Source organism: Drosophila santomea, chromosome 2R (genome assembly GCF_016746245.2).
Source record: "Drosophila santomea strain STO CAGO 1482 chromosome 2R, Prin_Dsan_1.1, whole genome shotgun sequence".
NCBI lineage: Eukaryota > Metazoa > Arthropoda > Insecta > Diptera > Drosophilidae > Drosophila > Drosophila santomea.
This window is the reverse complement of record NC_053017.2, coordinates 16645830-16662425: the sequence shown is the minus strand read 5'-3', so window position 1 is coordinate 16662425 and position 16596 is coordinate 16645830. Positions and strand designations below refer to the sequence as shown.

Genomic DNA, 16596 nt, shown 5'->3' with positions numbered 1-16596 from the left:
TTTTAAGCACTTAGAGTGGTCAGCTATCGCGATGCCCGGACAAATACCTTTGATATACTGAATGGAGGGGGGTTTGGGTTCGTCCTTGAAAATTTCGTAGATGGTCACTATGCACGACGAGCTCGTCTCGTCGTTCTGGTTCGAGATCACGCACGAATATTCGCCGGAGTCCAAGATGGTGGTGTTAAGCACCTCCAGCACCAGAATGTTATTGTTATTGATGATGCGATGGCAACCATCGCGCTCCAGCTGCTTGCGATTGTGGTACCACTTAGCCGACAGCTCGGGACCATCCACGGCGCAGGCCAGGCGCACACTTTGTCCGGCTTCAACGGCTCGGTCGGACAGGAAATTGATGAACTTGGGATTGCGAGCCTGCTCCCGGCGACGCTGCCAGTCGGCATCGCGCTCCTTCTCACTGACCCGCTTGGCCTGGCTGTATTTGCGCATCTGCTGCATGAACTCCTCGCCCTCGACGGCGGCAATGCGCTGCCAGCGCTCCTCCTCGTGGGGATCGGGGCGGACAAAGTCGTCGGAGGAGTCGCTGCCGCGACGCTTCTCTTTCTTCTTGGGATCCTCTTCGGGCTCAGCCTCGATATCGTCTTCGGCGTCTACCTGATCCTGATCCTGATCTTCGTCACCATATCCGGCCTCAGTGCCATCTTCATCCTCGCCGATGGCAGATGGATCCTCCTCGTCCTCCTCGGCCTCCGCCTCAGCTTCAGCCTCTTCCAGGGCCCGTTGCTCGGCCTCCAGGCGATCCTGCTCCTCCTTTTCGGCTTGGAGACGCTTCTGGCGCTCCTCAAAGGTCTCGCCCTTGGGCTTGGCCCGCGCTGCTGCCTCCTCGGCGGCCTTGGCAGCTGCCTTTGCCTGCTCCTCCATCTGGAGCACCATCTTGCTCTTCTTTGGAGGCGGCTTGGCCTGCTGCTGCTGTTGCTCGAACATCTTCTTGCTGGCCTTCTGACCGCCACCTATCTCCAGTTTCAAGGTCAATTTCGGACTGGGTGACTTCTCTTTCTTCTCCTTCTTTTTGGGCGGTGCCTTCTTCTTGCCCTTCTTCACCGGCTCATCGCCGTCGTCCAGGTCAACGCTGTCCTCTCTGTCATCGCCCAAATCACCTAAATCGTCGCCTTCTTCGGCTCCGGAAGGACTCATGTCCTTGTCAATGGACTTGCGCTGGGTGCGCGGCTTCCTGGCCTTCTTCTCCTTCTTCTTTGGCTTAACCTCCTCAATGATTTCCTCCTCCTCGACCTCCTCGTATTCCTCCACAACGTAGATAACCTCAACGTTGGACACATCCATTACGGCAGCGCGATCGATCACCGACAAATCGGAAGTTATGTAACGCACGGGCTTTTGCACATCCAACGGCTCGGAAATATCCATGACGAGGGCGCGATCGAAGACGGCGATGTTGCAGGTGGTCTGGCTCTTGATGTCCCTTCCCAGCTCGAACGGAGTCTTCTCCTTCTCCTCGCGCTTCAGGAACGGAGTAATGCTGCGCCATGTCGACGGCGTGGCACTGCGTCGCGTCATGTACAGCGTAAACGGGGTCTGGCTCCGGCCGTGAATGGGCGTGGCACTGCGTCCGCGGAGACTTCCCGGAGTTGGGGACTTAAGCTTGCGCTTCTTTTGCGTTGGCACCTGCAGGGTATCCTGGGCGGATGCCGCCTCCGGTTCGGCGGAGGCACGTGGCTCGATATCTCCGTTCTCTGTTTCTCCCATTTCGGATCGTTTTCGTACGGTCTCTTTCGGTTTTGGAAGGATATAATTCGTAAATGAGAACCGAAAATAATATTATCCGTCCGAGTCGTATATGTATGACTGTGAGAATCAATATATATGGCCCGCAACGGTTCGATCGAGAATTTTTAGGACGTGAGACGTCCGTTCGATGCAATAGAAGATTCACGACTGTCACCGAACGTGGTGAAAATTTCGAAAACCCATTCCTTCTCGAATCGATCCTAGTCCCCCAAAATCGATTGTTAATGCTAAAAACAATTTTACGAATTCTGTTTTGTTTGCTGCCGATGTCGCACACACACACACACACGCATGCAACATTGATTGCCAAAATGCGATTCTATTTAAATACCAGGCACTTTTTTAATTGAATGCAGACGAGTAAACGAAATTATATAAGTGTGTGCACCGCATCCATTCGAATTTAATTAGCTATTTTTGTGGGGGGTTCTATTTAAATGCGATGATAAAGTGCACCGGTTACCTTTATCATTGATCACTTGCCATATTTGCGAACCGAAAGTGCGAATCGATTTGTTAGTCAAGAAGCAAATACGCCCGACACATCATAAAGTGCGCGACTTATTCTAGCCTTACGAACTAATTTCCTATATACTAGCTTTATACTACATCTACTATATATATATATATACATTTACAGATGCAAATGCAAGGTGCATAATGCGAATTCAAAGCAATTTCGCAGTAATTAAGTTTGAAACTCGGGCATTGGATCACTAGGTAGATGGGGCACAATTGGCACTTACCTCTAATGTTGCGTGTAAATATGGGCGGAGTGCCAAATTTACTTGAAGGTGCTTCGTATATAGTCACAAGACAGCTAGTTTCGACTTCTCCATTTTGATTGGACGCTATGCAGCGGTAAATGCCAGAGTCACCCAGTTCGGCCGATTTGATTTCAAGGCACGACAGTCCGTCGTTTAATGTTCTCCTGTACTTGGCACCATTCTCGATGGGGCACTTATCCTTGAACCACTGCACATTCATCTCGTGACCCGATAGCCCACAAGTCAGCTTGAGGTCGCTGCCAGACGCCGTGTTTCGGTTGGTTAGTTGGATGTCAACAGTTGGCTTCCGCTTGGCACTTCGCGATTCCTTTCGGTCCTTGTACTCGGAGTCCATGGACTTGTATGCTTGCAGGCTAATAGAATCTGCTGTTTGTTCAGCTTCATGCGGCTTTCGTTTTGCAATCAGTAGTTCTTCATTCAGAACAGTTGGTTTCTTTGCTCCAAGTTGATCTGTTTTTTCAGCTTCAAGCTTTACAGGAACAGAAGCGAGCACCTGACTCTTTTCTTCGTCAGCTTTTCCATCTGGTTTTTGCTCCCTTATACCCCGGATCTCGTCTTCAACTGGTTTCTTCTCCTGTACCGTTGACTTCTTAGACTTATCCTTTGATTCCTTAATTTCGAGAGTTTTAATTTCAGCGGCCTTTTCTTCAGATATATTGTCGGAAACTACCTCGACAACCTTTGTATTTTCTGGTTCGCTAGCAGATTTCTTCTTCGAGACCTTCTTAGATTTGGATTCCGAGTCCTTAAGTTCCACCTTATCGCTTTCTTCTGCCTTCTCTTCAGATATCTTTTCCGAAACGATTTCGGAAACCTCAGCCGTTTGGGATTCGAACTCATTCTGTTTGTCTTTCTTTTCATCATGTTTCTCTTTATCGATTGATTTTTTCTCCAAAACCTTTGCTTTCTTAGGTTTGGCTTCAGAGTCCTTGACCTCCTCTTTTTGGCTTTCTTCTGCCTTCTCTTGAGTAACTTTTTCGGAAACAATTTCGGACACCTGAGCCTTTTGGGATTTATTGTCGATAGTGGACTCCGCCGGTTTTTCCTTCTTTTCATCCAGTTTCTCTTCTTCGATTGATTTCTTCTCCAAAACCTTTGCTTTCTTAGGTTTGGCTTCCGAGTCCTTGACCTCCTCTTTTTGGCTTTCTTCTGCCTTCTCTTCAGTAATATTTTCGGAAACAATTTCGGACACCTGAGCCTTTTGGGATTTATTGTCGATAGTGGACTCCGCCGGCTTGTCCTTCTTTTCATCCAGTTTCTCTTCTTCGATTGATTTCTTCTCCAAAACCTTTGCTTTCTTAGGTTTGGCTTCAGAGTCCTTGACCTCCTCCTTTTGGCTTTCTTCTGCCTTCTCTTGCGTAATATTTTCGGAAACAATTTCGGACACCTGAGCCTTTTGGGATTTATTGTCGATAGTGGACTCCGCCGGTTTGTCCTTCTTTTCATCCAGTTTTTCTTCTTCGATTGATTTCTTCTCCAAAACCTTTGCTTTCTTAGGTTTGGCTTCCGAGTCCTTGACCTCCTCTTTTTGGCTTTCTTCTGCCTTCTCTTCAGTAATATTTTCGGAAACAATTTCGGACACCTGAGCCTTTTGGGATTTATTGTCGATAGTGGACTCCGCCGGTTTGTCCTTCATTTCATCAAGTTTCTCTTCTTCGATTGATTTCTTCTCCAAAACCTTTGCTTTCTTAGGTTTGGCTTCAGAGTCCTTGACCTCCTTCTTTTGGCTTTCTTCTGCCTTCTCTTCAGTAATCTTTTCGGAAACAATTTCGGACACCTGAGCCTTTTGGGATTTATTATCGATAGTGGACTCCGCCGGTTTTTCCTTCTTTTCATCCAGTTTCTCTTCTTCGATTGATTTCTTCTCCAAAACCTTTGCTTTCTTAGGTTTGGCTTCAGAGTCCTTGACCTCCTCCTTTTGGCTTTCTTCTGCCTTCTCTTGCGTAACTTTTTCGGAAACAATTTCGGACACCTTACCCTTTTGGGATTTGTTATCGATAGCGGACTCCGTTTGTGTTTCTTTCTTTTCCTCCAGTTTCTCTTCTTCGATTGATTTCTTCTCCGAAACCTTCGCTTTCTTAGGTTTGGCTTCAGAGTCCTTGACCTCCTCCTTTTGGCTTTCTTCTGCCTTCTCTTCCGTAACCTGTTCGGAAACAATTTCGGACACCTTCGCCTTTTGGGATTTGTTATCGATAGCGGACTCCGTTAGTGTTTCTTTCTTTTCCTCCAGTTTTTCTTCTTCGATTGATTTCTTCTCCAAAACCTTTGCTTTCTTAGGTTTGGTTTCAGAGTCCTTGACCTCCTTCTTTTGGCTTTCTTCTGCCTTCTCTTCAGTAATCTTTTCGGAAACAATTTCGGACACCTGAGCCTTTTGGGATTGATTATCGATAGTGGACTCCGTTAGTGTTTCTTTCTTTTCCTCCAGTTTCTCTTCTTCGATTGATTTCTTCTCCAAAACCTTTGCTTTCTTAGGTTTGGCTTCAGAGTCCTTGACCTCCTTCTTTTGGCTTTCTTCTGCCTTCTCTTCCGTAACCTGTTCGGAAACAATTTCGGACACCTTAGCCTTTTGGGATTTATTGTCGATAGTGGACTCCGCCGGTTTTTCCTTCTTTTCATCCAGTTTTTCTTCTTCGATTGATTTTTTCTCCAAAACCTTTGCTTTCTTAGGTTTGGCTTCAAAGTCCTTGACCACCTCCTTTTGGCTTTCTTCTGCCTTCTCTTGCGTAACTTTTTCGGAAACAATCTCGGACACCTTACCCTTTTGGGATTTGTTATCGATAGCGGACTCCGTTTGTGTTTCTTTCTTTTCCTCCAGTTTCTCTTCTTCGATTGATTTCTTCTCCAAAACCTTTGCTTTCTTAGGTTTGGATTCAGAGTCCTTGACCTCCTCCTTTTGGCTTTCTTCTGCCTTCTCTTCCGTAACCTTTTCGGAAACAATTTCGGACACCTTAGCCTTTTGGGATTTGTTATCGATAGCGGACTCCGTTTGTGTTTCTTTCTTTTCCTCCAGTTTCTCTTCTTCGATTGATTTCTTCTCTGAAACCTTTGCTTTCTTAGGTATGGCTTCACAGTCCTTGACCTCCTCCTTTTGGCTTTCTTCTGCCTTCTCTTGCGTAACCTTTTCGGAAACAATTTCGGACACCTTAGCTTCTTGGGATTTGTTATCGATAGCGGACTCCGTTTGTGTTTCTTTCTTTTCCTCCAGTATCTTTTCTTCGATTGATTTCTTCTCCGAAACCTTTGCTTTCTTAGGTTTGGCTTCAGAGTCCTTGACCTCCTTCTTTTGGCTTTCTTCTGCCTTCTCTTCAGTAATCTTTTCGGAAACAATTTCGGACACCTGAGCCTTTTGGGATTTATTGTCGATAGTGGACTCCGCCGGTTTTTCCTTCTTTTCATCCAGTTTTTCTTCTTCGATTGATTTCTTCTCCAAAACCTTTGCTTTCTTAGGTTTGGCTTCAGAGTCCTTGACCTCCTTCTTTTGGCTTTCTTCTGCCTTCTCTTCAGTAATCTTTTCGGAAACAATTTCGGACACCTGAGCCTTTTGGGATTTATTGTCGATAGTGGACTCCGCCGGTTTTTCCTTCTTTTCATCCAGTTTTTCTTCTTCGATTGATTTCTTCTCCGAAACCTTTGCTTTCTTAGGTTTGGCTTCAGAGTCCTTGACCTCCTTCTTTTGGCTTTCTTCTGCCTTCTCTTCAGTAACCTGTTCGGAAACAATTTCGGACACCTGAGCCTTTTGGGATTTATTGTCGATAGTGGACTCCGCCTGTTTTTCCTTCTTTTCATCCAATTTCTCTTCTTCGATTGATTTCTTCTCCAAAACCTTTGCTTTCTTAGGTTTGGCTTCAGAGTCCTTGACCTCCTCCTTTTGGCTTTCCTCTGCCCTCTCTAAAGTAATCTTTTCGGAAACAATTTCGGACCCTAGAGCGTCTTGGGATTTGTCTGCCTCTGCTTCTGACTCGCCTTGCAACTTTTGATCATGCTTTTCAGTCAATTGTTTAAGTTCTTCAATAATAGTTAAAATATTTTGCGAAACAACTTTAATCTTACCACTTATTACAGCCGTTAATAGTGGTTCATCTTTTTTCTCAATATAGTCATAGTCACTGAGCAAGGTTGTTTTAATATTCTCAATTTTTGGTTTTAAAATTTCCGTCTCATCATCTAGGAAGTCATCAAGAATTACGAAAATATCCATTAAACTCTGTTGCAAACTAATCATTTTTTCCGATGACTTATCAACATGTGTTTCTGATTGAATTTTTACGGCAACTCTCTCCAAATTTAAAAGTTTTGGGATTAATAAGGACGGTTTGGTAAACATATTACAGTCGTCGATTAGTTTAATAGTTGCTTTTGTTAAAATCACATTGGTTTTAATTTCCTTAAGGTAATTGTGTTTTACTTTCTCGGCTGCTTCAACCGAGGCTTCGCACAGCGATTCAATAAATGATTCGAAGAGCTCTTTATCTTTTACATCTTTTTCTGTTTTTCCGTCGTAGGTGTGTACTATATGGTCCCTTAATTTTAATAAAAGTTTTGCCACCCCTACAGCATCTTCAAGGCTATTGACAATTTCATAACTTTCTGTCAAAATGTCATCGCAAGGAGAGCCTACTGCTTGGGATAATGCTGTGAGCCTTTCGTTCAATGTCCTTATAATATCTTCTCGAGATTTTCCCTCCTGAACAAGTTGCTTTTGTGCACTAGCCTCTAGTTCTTTTTCTTCCAAGATAAGCTTATCCAAAGCTTCGGCTTCTTCTGATTTAACTTCAGTGTCCTTTACTTCAGGTTTTTTGGGTTCCTCAATCTTTTCTTCAGATACCTTCTCAGATACGACCTCAGATACTTCAGGTTTCTGGAGTTCTTCAATCATTTCTTCAGACATCTTCTCAGCTACGACCTCAGATATTTCTGGTTTCTGGGACTTCTGTTCGACATCCTGATCAGCTTGCTTTTGTGCACTGGTCTCTAGTTCCTTTTCCTCCAGGGATTGTTTATCAAAGGCTTCGGCTTTCTCTGATTTATCTTCAGTGCCCCTTACTTCAGCTTTCTTGGGCTCCTCAATCTTTTCTTCAGATATCTTCTCAGCTACGACCTCAGATACTTCTGGTTTCTGGGACTTCTGTTCGACATCCTGATCAGCTTGCTTTTGTGCAGAAGTCTGTAGTTGCTTTTCTTCCAGGGCTTGTTTATCCAAGACTTCGGCTTTCTCTGATTTAACTTCAGTGTCTTTTACTTCAGGTTTCTTGGGTTCCTCAATCTTTTTTTCAGATATCTTCTCAGCTACGACCTCAGATACTTCTGTTTTCTGGGACTTCTGTTCGACATCCTGATCACCTTGCTTTTGTGTGCTAGTCTGTAGTTGCTTTTCTTCCAGGGCTTGTTTGTCCAAAACTTCAGCTTTCTCAGATTTAACTTCAGAGTCCTTTACTTCCGGTTTCGTGGGTTCCTCAATCTTTTCTTCAGATATCTTCTCAGCTACGACCTCTGATACTTCTGGTATCTGGGACTTCTGTTCGACATCCTGATCAGCTTGCTTTTGTGCAGTAGTCTCTAATTGCTTTTCTTCCAGGGCTTGTTTATCAAAGGCTTCGGCTTTCTCTGATTTATCTTCAGTGCCCTTTACTTCAGCTTTCTTGGGCTCCTCAATCTTTTCTTCAGATATCTTCTCAGCTACGACCTCAGATACTTCTGGCATCTGGGACTTCTGTTCGACATCCTGATCAGCTTGCTTTTGTGCAGTAGTCTCTAATTGCTTTTCTTCCAGGGCTTGTTTATCAAAGGCTTCGGCTTTCTCTGATTTATCTTCAGTGCCCTTTACTTCAGCTTTCTTGGGCTCCTCAATCTTTTCTTCAGATATCTTCTCAGCTACGACCTCAGATACTTCTGGTTTCTGGGACTTCTGTTCGACATCCTGATCAGCTTGCTTTTGTGCACTGGTCTCTAGTTTCTTTTCTTCCACTGCTTGTTTATCCAAGACTTCGGCATTCTCTGATTTATCTTCAGTGTCCTTTACTTCAGGTTTCTTGGGTTCCTCAATCTTTTCTTCAGATATCTTCTCAGCTACGACCTCTGATACTTCTGGTATCTGGGACTTCTGTTCGACATCCTGATCAGCTTGCTTTTGTGCAGTAGTCTCTAATTGCTTTTCTTCCAGGGCTTGTTTATCAAAGGCTTCGGCTTTCTCTGATTTATCTTCAGTGCCCTTTACTTCAGCTTTCTTGGGCTCCTCAATCTTTTCTTCAGATATCTTCTCAGCTACGACCTCAGATACTTCTGGTTTCTCGGACTTCTGTTCGACATCCTGATCAGCTTGCTTTTGTGCAGTAGTCTCTAATTGATTTTCTTCCAGGGCTTGTTTATCCAAAGCTGCGGCTGTCTCTGATTTAACTTCAGTGTCCTTTACTTTAGGTTTCTTGGGTTCCTTAATCTTTTCTTCAGATATTTTCTCAGCTACGACCTCAGATACTTCTGGTGTCTGGGACTTCTGTTCGACATCCTGATCAGCTTGCTTTTGTGCGCTAGTCTGTAGTTGCTTTTCTTCCAGGGCTTGTTTATCAAAGGCTTTGGCTTTCTCTGATTTAACTTCAGTGTCCTTTATTTCAGGTTTCTGGAGCTCTTCAATATTTTCTTCAGACATCTTCTCAGCTACGACCTCAGATACTTCTGGTTTCTGGGACTTCTGTTCGACATCCTGATCAGCTTGCTTTTGTGCACTAGTCTCTAGTTCCTTTTCCTCCAGGGCTTGTTTATTAAAGGCTTCGGCTTTCTCTGATTTAACTTCAGTGTCTTTTACTTCTGGTTTTTTGGGTTCTTCAATCTTTTCTTCAGATATCTTTTCAGCTACGACCTCAGATACTTCTGGTGTCTGGGACTTCTGTTCGACATCCTGATCAGCTTGCTTTTGTGCGCTAGTCTGTAGTTGCTTTTCTTCCAGGGCTTGTTTATCCAAGACTTCGGCTTTCTCCGATTTAACTTCAGTGTCCTTTACTTCAGCTTTCTTGGGCTCCTCAATCTTTTCTTCAGATATCTTCTCATCTACGACCTCAGATACTTCTGGTATCTGGGACTTCTGTTCGACATCCTGATCAGCTTGCTTTTGTGCACTAGTCTCTAGTTGCTTTTCTTCTAGGGCTTGTTTATCCAAGGCTTCGGCTTTTTCTGACTTAACTTCAGTGTCAGTTACTTCAGATTTTTCGGATATCTCTGGTTCTTTAATCTTTTCTTTAGATATCTTCTCAGCTACGACCTCAGATACTTCTGGTTTCTTTGACTCCATTGCTACAGCTTCATCTTCTTGTTTCTCATTTTCCAACTCATTTTCTTTATCGAATATATATTCATCTAAAGAATCCTCCTTGCCTGATTTAATGTCGGGATCAATCTCCAGCTTCTGGGGTTCCTCCAAAAGGTTTTGTTCGATTGAATGGTCAACCACATCTTCAGTTTCTGATTTTTTAATATCTTCTGATGCATCCTTATTTTTGTGTTGACTTTCAATAATTTCCTTAAAATCTTCACAAATATTAAGAATCTTTTCAGTAATGAATTGCATTTTTCCATTAACCACAGCAGTGTGAAGTTGTCCAACTTTTTTCTCAATGTAGTCATATTCACTGAGCAGTATTTTTTTGATTTCTTCTATTTTCGGATTTATTTTTTCTGTTCTTTCATCAAGAAGGTCATCAAATATGATAAATATATCCATCAAATTCTGTTGCAGGCTAATCATTTCTTTCGATGACTTATCAATATGTTTGATCGACTGAGTTTTTTCTGAAAGTTTTTCAAGATTTACCAGCTTAGGAACTAGCAGAGACGGCTTTGTGAACATGTTGCTATCGTCAATAAGTTGTATTGCCGCTTTTGTCAAAATAATGTTGGTTTTAATTTCTTTAATGTAGGTTAGAATTACGTGCTCAGTGGCTTCTGGACAGGCTTCGAAGAGGGATTCAATAAGTTCTTCAACGAGTTCCTTCTCGGTCTGTTCCTCTGGTGGCTTGCCATCATAGGTATGAACAATGTGTTCCCTTAACTTGAATATTGACTTTGAAACCTTTTCGATATTATCAATATTATCAAGAATTTCTTGGCTTTCTGTCATGATTGTTTTAACTGCTTCATTTTGCATAGCATTGTTAGAAGATTGCGATAATTTTTCGGTTAGAGCTTCCAAAATAGTTTCAGGTGATGCCTTTTGAGGCACAACTTCAGTTGGTTTTACCTCAGCATCACCCTCTTTTTTCAATTGCTGTTCTCTATCTTGTTGTATTTCTTGTTCAGATATTTTATCTGCCTTCTGATCTTCTTTCTGAGCAGATAACTCACTTTGGTTTTGTAGCTTTGATTCGGCTTCAATCTCCTTCATGGTTTCATCAACAGTTTTCTGAGGTCCTTCTTGTTGAGTTTCGGATTGTTTGAAAGATTCCAGTTGTTGTTCGGATTCCAAAATTTTGGGTCTCTTAGCCTCGGGTTCAACGTCTTCCTGGCTTCCTGATCCCTCTTTAATATCGATGTCAGTTTCCAAGGCTGATTCAGGTGAGGAGACATCCGATTGACTTTGAAGTTCGGCATGAGACACGTTCAAATTGTTAAGTTTTTCCTGAAGATTACTGATCTGCAGCTGCAGTGCATCTATGAGGGCAAACTGCTTAGTGGTTATCTGAGTGAGTTGGGGTTGAGAAAGGATTTCATTCTCGATTTGCACAAGAGTTTCCTCTAGTTCCGCGATTTCATCCGTATATTTATCTATCAAAAGATTATATATCGGGCTATCGGATCGAAGTCCTTTCACGATTTCGGCAAGGAACGCTTTTCCGGACGAAACATTTTCAATAATTATGCCTATATCGATTGGCACTGTGGGCTCAACATGAATTTCAGACAATGCCTTCAATTCCGCAGTAATAGAATCCATTTCCTGCAACAGTTCTATGACACGAATTGTATTGTCATTGCCCTCAATAAAATCAAAGACAGCCACTAAGCTGCTTTGGGTCTTCAAAAGGCCACCTAAGACTTCGTTACTAATCTGCTCGCTGATATCGTTGATACCTCGAAAAGCAGCCATTAAACTAGTCTGAAGCTGAACAACAACCGAAGATGATTTTTCGACATCTACGGTGGGCTGAGCGGCTACAGTTCCAATAGAGCTTACTAGACCTTCAATAGGTTGCTTTAAAGTTTTTAATTTTTGATAATCCACAGCGTCTGGGCGCTCACAGTAGACAACAAAGTTTGCGAATGCCTTTTCGATTTTGACGAACATTTCCTCCGCCAACTGCGTTTCTAGAATGGGCAACGAGAGCAGTATGTCTTCAAAAGCACTCTCCACGTTCTCCAAGGAGTCCACCAACCCAGACTCATAAGTGTGCACCAAGCACTCCTTCAATCTGAACATGGTGCGAGCTATTTCCGCTTGGGCCAGAACGGTTTCCTGTTGAACGGTATCAGTGACAAGGGCAATCTGTATGTTCTCCAGATCTGACTTCAGTTGCTCCATTATTTTGCCAACTTGCTGAAGCTCTTTATTGGCATCCGTCTGGGTGACTTCCAGACAGGCTTCTAATTGCTTGATGCCACTGGCGACACCTTGCTGTATATCGAATACATCCACTTGTGGCTCTTCCTCCACGACGGCTACTTCCTGGATGTGATCTGATACGGTTTGCTGATGGCCACTGCTCTTAAGTTCAGAGATATCTCCCTGCGTTGAAATATCAGTGACATTTTCCAGGAGTTGCACATCAATCTGCTCGCAGTACTGCCTCACATCGTGTAATGGAGTGGCCAAGGTCTTAAGCTTGGACAGTTCCAGATCAGTCAAACTCTCGACGCCACTGTGGGCCATGCACTCCTCCACCTGAAGAACACAGCGCTCCAAACTGCAGAGCGCCTCGGCGAATGTTCCCTGTTGACTGGCCTCTGACATGGAATGAGCCGCTTCCACCAGGTGGGTTTCCTGGACCACTGCCAAGCTACTTTGCAGCTCTTGCATCTTAACGAGGGCTGCCTGTACCTGCTGAGCAGCTGGTCCCGATAGCGAAACCACGTCAGGATCTTCGGAATGCGAAAGAACCGATGTGATTCCCTGGTTCAAGTCAGACAGTAGAACAGCCACAGTCGATGGCTTCTCTGGACTTGCGGGCACACCCGCATCCGGATCAGTGGGCAAAGACTCTGCGGCTGACTTAAGCACTGACACATCATCCAAGGTGGATAAGTCCTCCATGGAAGCTCTCGGGGGCTTCAAATTTTGGAGCACATGAATCAGACTGGAGAGCGGACTGGCAATGGATAGTTTTTCATCCATTGTTTCCTTTTGTTGGCCAACAATGTCACCAAACTGATTCAGTGCATTTATGAATTCACTCTCAGTCAAGGATTCGGGAGTGTGTAGGGCTTTAGCCAAGTCAGCAAAACTTTTGCCACACTCGAAGAGAATTCTAGTTGTTTTGGCCTCGTTGACGTCGAGTGTTGTCTCTGCCTCGCTAAATGTCGCCAGTCCTTTAGCAATTTGCAGGATACGCAGAAGGTACACTTGGGCTTCGTTTGAGGAGGTCTTCACTCGTTCGGAAGCCTTGGGGCTTTCGCTTACTTTGTTTAACGCTTCCTGCAGGGTTTCTATGTTGGCAACTGCTTCCTCCAAGGACACCTTAGTCTCCAGTACCTTCCGCAGGGCACTGAATGACTTGTCCTGCTGCTGCGACGCTTGCTCCTCATCCTGCTGAATCTCTTGCTGCAGAATCTTAAACTCGTGCTCTTCTATATCGATGACCACGTTGCGGATGAGGCTGCGTATATTGTCCAGGGTCTGGAGAGCCTGCTGGTCGGGTTCCCGAGCGACCAGCAAACGTTGGTGACCTTTTTGGGTGTTCTCCTGCAACATACTCAGTGGTTCAATCAAGTCGGCTAAGGAACCGGTCATATTCTTGACCTCCGTCTGACGGATGCAGTAGTTTAGCTCATCGACGGGTCGCTTTAGCCTGTCCAGCAATTCTACATGATGTCCGGTTATTTCCCTTTCCAAAATCGAGCCTATTAAAGCTGACAGTTCATCCTTTAGGTTCAGCAAGCGAATCTTAACGTTAGGGGAGAGGCGGGCAGAGATCCTCTCGATGTTCGTCTCAAAATGTAAGACAGCCTGGGCAAATGATTGTAATAGTTTCTGGGTATCAGCCACACCCAAAGCTGGCTCCGATCGCAATTGCTCCTGAGGCACATGGTCCTGACCACTTTCCAGTTCTTGTCCCAGCTGCGCGAGGCCGTTTTGAATCTCCTGCAAGGGGGGCACCATCGATTCCACAGTGCTAACTGTCAGCATTCCACCCTCCACACTGCCTGATTTTTCGCTAAGGATTACTTCTAGGCCCTTTTTGAGCTCGAACAGAGGTGGCGTAACGATATCCAGAATGGCCATGTTTATTTTCTGCTCAATTGACTCGGATCCCGCGAGGGACTCCGTCTTATCTTCAATGGACTGCAGTGTGTTTTGGAGCTGCTTAATCGGCTCCACAATGCTCTCGAGCACCTTCTGGTGCACTTTCTTGTAGATCTGCTCCTCGGACTCCTCCAGCGATAGTTCCATTTCTACGCGCTCCAGTGCTTCCTGAATCTTTGCCACCGGTTGGCAAATCTCCTTAAGAGCGCTTGCTTCGCTGGGCAGATTGGCCTCCGAAATGGTGGCAAAAGACACGGAATCGGGTACTTCTTGCATTTTTTCCACCGTTTCCGAGAAATGCTTTGCTGCCTCCAGCTCTTGCGCCTCCTGCAGAAGAGCCTGCGACTTAATTGTGCCCTGCGTGATCTCTAATCCCTGTTGGATGTCATCGGCAGTCAGTTCGATTTGGGCGCGTAGACACTCCGACTCGAACTTCCTGCTAACGATTTTCAGCTCCTCCAGCGCTCTCTTCATCTGCTCGGCCACGCTGTCAATGATGCAGACACTGGTGCGTTGGATGAGCGTGGCTCCAGTCTCGTCGATCTCCACGCACTTTTCAATGACCTGGAGACCCAAGTGCAGTCGGCGGATGTCCTCATCCATCGATTGGATGAGGGCGTCGATTTGAGTCTCACCAGAGTAAACCCTTAATTTCGATTCGATTTGCTTGATGGGATCGATTATGTTGCGGATGATGGCTATGCTCTGATCCGCTGCCGACGGGGTCATCATCATGGTGGACTGTTCCATCACCTCATTCTCGACGGCACTCAAATGATTGTCAATAACCTTCAGCAACTTTGCGAGCGGCACGAGGGCAATCAGATTTTTATTAATCTCATTCTCATCGGTAACAGCCTTTGCATGGGAGGATGGGGTTACCATCAGTCCGTCGCCCACTGCACCGGAAATATCCTGCAGGCGAGCATCATCCTCAGTGGTCTTGGAGGAATCGGTGTCTGTGGGTTTTTTCGACTTCTTACGCTTGGGCGGTGCCACTGAATCTTTGTCCTTCTCCGGACTACTTTGTGCCCCAGAGGCGGCCTTTTGTGATGCGGACATCTGGGCGCTGGCAAAGGTTTGCAATTCGGATGTCTCCTCCTCACCTTGACTGCCAGAGGCGGAGGCTTTGGATAAACTGAAGAACTCATCTGTTTCCGTGGGCTTGGACTTCTTTCGCTTTCGAATTGGAGCCGATAGCGATAGTTCCTCCTCCATTTTGTCAAAGGACTGCTGAACATACTCCTCAGTCTCTTTGTCCACTCGATCTTCCCTTCCCGAAGAGCCGTGTACCGTGATCTCGTTTATGGAAATGTCATCCATATCAGCCTCAGTTCGCATATCGTCCTCGACTGTGAAATATTCTGGTGAAATGTCGATGACCACCGCTTCCATCAGAAGTTTTCCCGACTGCGAGGTCTCCTTGACGAAGCGCAGAGGTGGCAGCTCGACGATGTTGTGCTCAGTGACATGCTCCGAGATTTGATCGGCATACATTTCCACAATCTTCAGGGCTTCCTCCTCCGTAAGATCGGGAGTCTCGTAGAGTGAAACCGATACCTCCTTGCCATCGAAGGAGAAGGACACGTCTCCCTTTTCATCGATGGTTATGTCACCGACTGGCGTCTCGTACAGCTGAGAGGTGCGCTCCTCTTGGATGGTGGACAGGGAGTAGTTCCTCTGCAGCTCGTTCTCGTGGAGCTGCTCGCTCTTTTGCTGCTGGCTTCTTTGGGCATCCTCGAAGCCCAGCAGCGAGGCCGAACTGGCAACGATACCCATGCAGTTCCTCGCCTCGCACGTGTACGTGCCCAGGCAGCAGGTGCCATCCTGTCCAGAGATAATACGGTGAATGTCGCCCGGCTTCAGCTCCACCCCATCCTTGTACCACTTTAGGGCGGGCTGGGGAACACCGATGACCTTGCACTCCAGATTCACGGCTCCCTCCTCAGTGAGCACAGCGCGCAGGCATTCCAGGAAGCGGGGCTTCTTGTAGTGCCGTGGGATCTGCAGCTTCAGGAAACAGGAGGTGATGCTGGTGCCGAAGTCGTTCACGGCCACGCACTTCCACTCTGCTTGATCCACAAACTCCACGGACTTAATGTCCAGCAGCCAGTCTTCGTTTTCACCCCGATAATGGTTATATCTTTCGTTCGGATCGATGGGCAGCTCGTCGCGGAACCAGGAAAGTACTGGATCCGGAGTGGCCTTCACCACCACCTTGAACTGAAAGGGTTCGTTGATCTTAGCATCCGTGCTTTTCAGTCCAGTTAGAAACTTAGGCGCATGGTTCTGATTTTGTTCGGTGAACACCAATCGCTCCTCGTCGGTCAGTTGGTTCTGAATGTCCTCGACGGTGAGGACGGCAGTGCTGCTGGTTTCTCCCATGCAATTACGCGCAATACAGCAGTAGGTGCCCAATGAGTTGGTGCCCGTCAGCTGGTAGACATCGCCTGGTTTCAGTTCATGACCATCCTTGAACCACTTGAGAATGGGCGTGGGAAAGCCCACCACCTTGCACTCGAAGGACACCAGTCCCTCCTCGGTGAGCACGGCGCGCAGACTCTCCATAAACCTGGGCTTGCGATAGTTCCTGGGTAC

At 45.7% G+C, this 16596-nt stretch overlaps 1 protein-coding gene across 12 annotated transcripts in view; it reads right to left on the bottom strand.

Moving 5' to 3' along the window:
• LOC120446622 (myosin light chain kinase, smooth muscle) overlaps positions 1 to 16596 on the bottom strand; it is a 41415-nt gene that overhangs the window by 19758 nt on the left and 5061 nt on the right. For 6 of the 12 annotated variants that reach the window (XM_039627667.1, XM_039627677.2, XM_039627669.2 and 3 more), the window contains 2 exons: positions 9214 to 16595; positions 2514 to 8823 (listed from right to left, as the gene is read on the bottom strand). In XM_039627667.1, the coding sequence (XP_039483601.1) occupies positions 2514 to 8823; positions 9214 to 16595 (13692 nt within the window). Of the gene's footprint in view, positions 1 to 47; positions 1927 to 2513; positions 8824 to 9210; position 16596 lie in introns of those variants that run through there. The other 6 variants (XM_039627673.2, XM_039627671.2, XM_039627675.1 and 3 more) reach the window with 6 other exon arrangements.